At 40.8% G+C, this 7,225-nt stretch overlaps 1 protein-coding gene across 1 annotated transcript; it reads right to left on the reverse strand.

The window, feature by feature from the left end:
• Positions 1–339: 339 nt before the first annotated feature.
• LOC113744984 (target of rapamycin complex 2 subunit MAPKAP1-like) lies at positions 340–5,579 on the reverse strand (the record flags this gene model as incomplete). The annotated part of the gene is made up of 3 exons (XM_027276350.1): positions 340–1,479; positions 3,102–3,199; positions 5,426–5,579. Coding segments are annotated over 3 exons (375 nt in total), but the record flags the coding sequence as incomplete, so codon positions are not given.
• Between the last annotated feature and the right edge of the window lie 1,646 nt (positions 5,580–7,225).

Here is a 7,225-nt window from a genome sequence, read left to right on the forward strand (position 1 = left end):
TTTTTCTGTCAAGATGGGGTGCTGAGTGTACATTAATGAGAAATAAAATGAACTTTTTTGATTTTAGCAAATAGCTGCAATGAAACAAAGAGTGAAAAATTTAAAGGGGTCTGAATACTTTCCGTACCCACTGTATGTATGTATGTATGTATGTATGTATGTAGGTAGGTAGGTAGGTAGACCTGGAAGCACCATAACAAAGGTGTTAAAAACATTTCACAGTAACCTTTTTTTCCAAAGTGCCTTTTGTTGGAGTATTCACCTTATTCACACGGCAGCCATGGGCTGCCCATGGGCACCCATGGGCCATATTACAAAGTAAAAAAACACCCTGAATCAACAGTGTTAAGTTGCCAGTTTATTCGGTAAACCTCACTCAAACTAGCACAGTCTATTAGAAAAGCCTTTGCACCCAATCCTCGCTTCCCTCCCTCTGCTGCTGTTTTAGCTGTATTGTGTTACACAGAGGCGTTTCTATTATTTTGTCTAGCCCCCATCAATAAAGCAGTTAAAGTTAAAGCTAATACAATCTGACAAAGTTGAGTGGACACCTCTGTCTAAAACAGTTCATAGTTGACGTTCCCTTCATGAAGGCAGAGTTTGTATTAGAGTGAGGTAGTTTAAACTAGGTGTACCTCATAAACTGGCATGTGAGTGCAGATTAGGATTTGCTATCTGGATTCAAGGCAGAGGGGCAATGATCTGTTTTTAAAAATTCATAATGGGCTAGTTTATTTCCATTTCATCATCATTATTTCATTTCCTGAAGGTAAAATGTTTATGTACAGTACATTAAAAATGTGAAGGCTTTCCTTTCATGTTGTCGTGTTAAATCTCTTAAAGATGGAGGACTGAAGCAAAGATTTAGCATGTAGCTTTGATTTGTTTGTTGGCTTCTACATAACCAACTTGTTGAAGCTGTACATTTCCATCCTGAAGGATGGAGCATAAATTCAGAGGCAGTGAATGAACAAAAAACTGACAGCGACTTGGCAGCCAAAACTCTGTCCCACAAGTCTTTTCCTTCTTTTAGACAAAGAACAGGTTGGTCGATGACTCTCTTTGTTCGTGGACTTTTAGAGGCGTCCATCTCAATGGGCTGATGCAGAGATCACTGCATAGATCTCTGCATCAGCAGAGATTTCAGGTCCATTTTCTGCTCGTCACTCTCTTTCTCTCATCCTCCTCTGACTTTGACTTTCCAGTCAGCCTCCACTTCTGTTTAGCATGATGCTGTCTGTGTGAGACTGCCAGGCCTCATTTACACATCTGTCTGTACAGATAAAGACAGACCGACAGACAGACAGAAAGAGAGAGACAGGCAGGCAGACAGGTGGCTGAGCAGCTTCAGTCTGTCTACTGGCCAGTTTTCTTCTCCTTCTGGAAACTGAAGCTGGTCCGGCGACTCAGTTTCCTCTGCTTCTGGGCAAAGTAATCAGCCCGTGAGGTGCTGGCCCGGGACTCCAGGATGTAGTTCACCTGAAGATAAACAGAAAATAGAATATGTTAATTTCAAACATTCACAGGCCTTCAGTGTGGATACAATGAAGCCCTGTGAACAAATGAAATCACACAAAGTATGTAGGCATTTCTAAATGCTTCCTCACTCTGCATCGAGTGGAGGCAGAATAAAAAAACACATTGTTATTGTTCATGTGTCACCATATTTCATGATTTCAACGGTTTAATTGTGTTGATTATTAAGTACTCAACAGCCACCAAGTACAGACGCTTCACAGTGATGACTGTAAAATGGGTGTTGAAGTAAACTGTTACTGATGCACTGTCACAAAATAAAACATCACTACTGTTATCACTGAAATTACAGAGCAACATTTTCATAACCTATGATGCTTGTAAATAACTGAATCAGATGAAGCAGTATTATATGATTCTTGGTCATGTGGGAACAGCAGAACTGTAACATTACTTAGTTGCTCATAACCTGACCGAATTCTCTGACTGTTAAGGAAAGGATCTTCAATGCTTCCTTTATTATCTCCTTTAGCATAGGATACACCGAACCATCCTTTAGGAAAGGAAAGGAGGTAATGCCGTCCCACAATTCCTTGCTGCAGCGACCAAAAGAAAATAGACAGACCGTTCAGTCATTCACAATCAGACATCAAAAATAAAACATCGGCATCATTTATTTAAACAGTGTGATGCAGCCTGTAGCAGAGAGCGTGTGAATTTGAACATATGTGTTAATGTAAAAACTTTTAAGTGTTTTCTGTTGTTGACTGTGGAGCTGCGTTCACACACACACTAAAAACAGTTTGGAACTGTGACATCCAGTGTCCTGCAGATCATCATGAAGTCACTGTTGCTGATTAATCATATCTTTGCCATAACTTGCTATATGTTTCTATATGAGTGGACAGGAGGGTGAGCGACCATACCAGTGTAACAAACACTTCATCTGACTTCTGTGACAGGTGGACAATCATTTATTATTTGAATTCTGACATTGATAATGAAGTCACATTTTTCACGTCTTTCCTTGACCTTGTGACGTTTTCCATTGAGGTCAAGGAAAAGTGGTTAGGAAAGGACTTAGGAGGTCATTTTTTTTGACTATTCGACCGTATCCTCTGTTGGTCGACTTACTGTTGATGGACTGCAGCTTTAAGGAAGAACCATAAAAACATTTCTTTATAGATTTAAAGTTTTACATTCAAACGTTTACTTAAAGGAGGATCACCCTTCCATACTGTTAGGAACTCACAAGGTCCAACTGACAAACCAGTGGTTAAATGAACAGTAATGGTGAATGGCATTAAGTTACAGCAGCAGAGGCTGAGGTATTGACTTGACTTTTAGTACCCAATATAAGTCTTTCCCATTATGCAAATGATATAATCTTTTCATTAGTTCCTTTCTGCCTTGTGAACACCAGCAAACTCCACAGAGAAGACATTTGGGTTTTTAATGCACCAAAGAGCACTGCAGTGATGCTGTGCATTAAAACTATAGACAAAACTTATTAGGTTAATACCAGTACTTGATATTTGAAGGAGAAATTGAGACAAAGGCACCTTGGACAGCTCATAGAGAAAGAGACACGGGGCACACAGCACAGACATCCAGTCAGAACTCACCTTTAGCACAATTTCATTGACAGTAGCAGCATCAGACTCAAAGTAAAGAGGCTTGTAGTCATGGTTGCTTAGGTAAGTGACCTTAAATATTGCATGACCTGTAAGACAGAGGAAAAGCATGTTTAATGAGATGCAAATGGACAATAAGCCAGTTGAGGAAGATGATTGGCTGCAGAATGAGAGCAGGAAAAAAGCCAACTGATTCTTCATGGAACACACATTTGCTAATAAGATTATCATTATCATGAGAGAGGAAGGTGCTATAATAAGAAAAAGACTGGCATGATACCGATAACATGAAAATACCTCGAGATGACATAAAAAAGCAAAGTCAATATTCACAGTATATGACTGTATTCATGACTGTCAGCTTCAACGTGAACAAATGTAATCCAATTAGCTGAGACAAGCCTGTTGAGCATGTTAAACACGAGACACAAAATGTCACTGCAAATATTTAAGACGAGAGATGGCACGAGCTGATCCTGAGGCTGATCCACTCAGATTTGAATGGATCAGTATCAACTAAAAGAGATGCTGCTCCTTCCTTCACTCTGTGTTCAACCTCAGCCTGCTCTCATCTACAGGGCAGCATGTCACCGCGCATCACAGAGGCTGAATATAAAACATTATTTCGATGCACTGGTGAGTGTCTCTGACAGGGTGGATTGTAAAACACACTAATGAATCTTTGATCTCTCCTCTGTTTCTTAGAGAAACTAAGTGGATCTCTGTATCAAAAATCCATTTTCTAGCTGTTGTGGAGACTTTGATCATATCACAATGAACTCATCAGTGATCATTGATCCTTTTAACACTCAGGAAAAAAGTGTTGAATTGTAGTGTGGTGGTTTGTAGGGGTAACTATTTTATTAAAATTTTTAGTTTTTGTTTTGGGGTGTTTTGGGGTTTAGGGTTCAGCCTGACAACTTAAAAAATAGCTACCTACCAACACAAAGGGGCAAAGGGTGCATAAATTCAAATCAAAATTCATACAACCTTAAACAAAGGTGAACAAACCAAAACACCTCTTTTCTTTTTGTTCCCAGAAATATTTTTACACAACAAAAAAACAACAAACAATTTCCACTTCTTCAGTTCAGTTCATTTCAGTACAAACAAAAAACTACTGGGTTTTTCTTTTAGTTGATTCCCAGCGCAGAATATTTTGATTTCCTTATTTCCACGAATTAAAAAAAACACTTAATCCTCCAAAGGCCAAACCAATAAGTTTAATATTCCATATTTGTTTCAGATCACTAGCCAGCACACTGGGACTCTTCCTGCTCCGACAGGGGAAAACAAAGTGTCCTTATCCTGCAAGTCCGAGTTCAGGGTTCATCCACTACAAGACAATCGTGGAAGAGAAACGAGGGACTAAGCTGCCTCGGTGTTATATTCTGCCGCAGTGTGCGGACTAAGCACTGAACTGTGCTCCCGTTCCGGTGCCGGTTTGAAAACGCCGCCATGTTGGTTTTTGTCATCACATTTAAAGGATGGTCGCGTACCTGTTGCCAGGCAACCGGTGACATCAGCTAGGGGAGGCGTTATTTTTTTTTCTAGTTTTTCACCAGATGTTTTACTAGCTCGTTATAGTAGAGATAGGGCTCCCTTCTTCCTCTCTGAATGTCATGATTGAGTGTTAGAACCAAAACAAGTCGGCACATTGTGACTTATGTAGGAAGTATTATTCAGTGCAGGGACGTTCTTGGCCGAGCCCTTCCTCAGCAAACTTTTTGTTAGTAAAAGATCGAAAACTTCTGTGCACACAAAAGGTTTGTTCCTCTCAATGTGTGTTAGTGAGCACTTCTTTGCTAAAATAATCCATCCCACCTGACAGCTGTGGCACATCAATGTGCTGATTAAACAACAGAATTATGACACAGGTGTGACTTGGGCCTCAGCTCTGGTGAACATTTGTGCAGTCAGCAGCCAGTTCTCTCAAAACTTGTGACATCGGTTGTGTGATAAAAACTGCACATTTTAGATTGGGATGTTACTGTGACCAGTCCAAGTCACACCTGTGTCATAATCAGCATGTTGATGTGTCACAGCTGTCAGGTGGATAGATCTTGGCTCACTGACATGATTTTAATAAATTAGTGAGAACATTTGAGAGAAGTCGTCAGATCTTTTACCTCAAATCATGATATATGAGTAAAAACAAAAGGGAGTGGGTCAGTAGGTAGATAGATATGTGTTCATGCAAATCATACTGAACATATGAGTGGATGTGCACAAAAAAAAAAAAAAAAAAGGTCTGCATCCATGCTGTGGCTTCTCCTGTGAATCATGTGTGAATCATGTGGAAATATTCTACTCACTAGGGCTTCTCTCCTCTACGAGGTCACAGGCACAGAGGTGGTCTGAGTCGATAGAGATGGGTTTCTGTCGAATCCAAAACTTAGTACTGGCCTTTTGATTGGTGACAGGATCGATCTCCACTTTCTCGCCTGAAATGCCTGATGAAAAACAAATGTGCACATCAGTTCACAAATAGAAACAGTTCATACACGTGCTAACAACTCATTGTTTGACTACAAGTAAGAGAGCACCTGGAAAGTCGGTTTTAAATCTCAGAGTATCAGGCAGTCAGTCCACTGCCCAACATCACTACTGGTTTGCAGTAAAATATCTCAAATATCGGTGCACACACGTTTCACAAAGGTTACATTTTAATAACATGGTGAAGCCATGACTTTTCATTCAGCACCGTCATCAGCTATAACTAAGATGTCTCAGAACAGCTGTTGAAGTGCAAATGTCATGTTCAACAGGTTGACGGATCATTGACTAATAAACCTGAAACTAACCCACAACAAATCATTCATTTGGTTTCACATTGGGTTGAACTTGGTGAAGCGTTTCAGTTCTGGTTGTCACTGTGAGGTTCCTCTGTTACCTTTACACCATGGGCAATGTTTGTGTGTTGCCATAGCAACCTACAACAGAAGGCTTTATCATTAAAAAAAAAACATACAGATATGAAAGAAAACACAACTCTAGATCAAGTCTCCTGTAAGTTGAACTGATCCACCCTTTACACTGCTGACTTTGACAGAGTTGCCATCTGTTTGTTTAGATTTGTCTGAGGAAGTCGTGGCCTAAAGATTAGAGAAGTGAGCTTGTGACAGCACAATAAATCTTGGTGAGGAAAAGTGAAAAAAACAGTGCTTGCCCCTTCCCTCATTGTCACTACTGAGGTGCCCTTGAGCAAGGCATTTAACCCTGAGTGCTTGAGTGGAGCTGCTCAGAGGCAGCAGATCAGACTGTGGTTGTATTGAGCAGCTTCCAGGTGTGAATGTGTTGCTCAAATAAATAAAGGTTGTTATTGAGCCAGCATAGCTGAAGACTCCTGTTAGTGGTCTCACACTTTATACTATGTGAAAGATAAATCCTGCTGATGCTACATGTGGATCTGACATGCACATTTCCTGATTTGTTGTTTTAAATGGTGATAAACAGCTGGTGAAGGTCTCTGGAAAAGGTGAAGTCGACAGAATGGGGCCACCTCAAGCTCCATCAAAGCCAGCATGGTGACAGCTGCACCTCTGGTTATATGCTACATGTTTGTGTTGACTACACTTTTATGAGTTTTACTAAAGTAACAGAGGTATGGACTACAGAACCAAACACACTCTCCTCTACACACACAGCTTCTGGTATACAATGTCAGGTTTGTCAGCTGCCAATCATATCTTTGAATGTGAGAAATACAAAGAAAGAAAGGAGATGAACCCAGGAGTCATGCAAATCATCATCAGTTTCCTCCTGGGAGTCAATCTGGGCTCTTCAGCCCCATGGAAGTGGGAAATTTGTCTGCACACAAGCACGCATGCTACAACAGTAACCTAAGACTTTTCTGGCCAAGAATGATCATGCCATTAGCTAACTTCATTGTTTTGTGAGGTTAAGAATGATACTACAAATAGTATCCCAACATCAGCGGGCACAGCATAAGAACTGGCACCACCGAGAGCATCCTGACCAGCTGCATCACTGTGTGGTACGGCACCTGCACAGCATAGTGAGAGCAGCTGAGAAGATCATCGGTGCCCCCCTTCCCTCCCTCCAGGACATTTACATCACACGCCTGGCCCGCAAAGCTCTCAGCATTGCAGGCG

This window comes from Larimichthys crocea, unplaced genomic scaffold, assembly GCF_000972845.2.
Source record: "Larimichthys crocea isolate SSNF unplaced genomic scaffold, L_crocea_2.0 scaffold343, whole genome shotgun sequence".
NCBI lineage: Eukaryota > Metazoa > Chordata > Actinopteri > Sciaenidae > Larimichthys > Larimichthys crocea.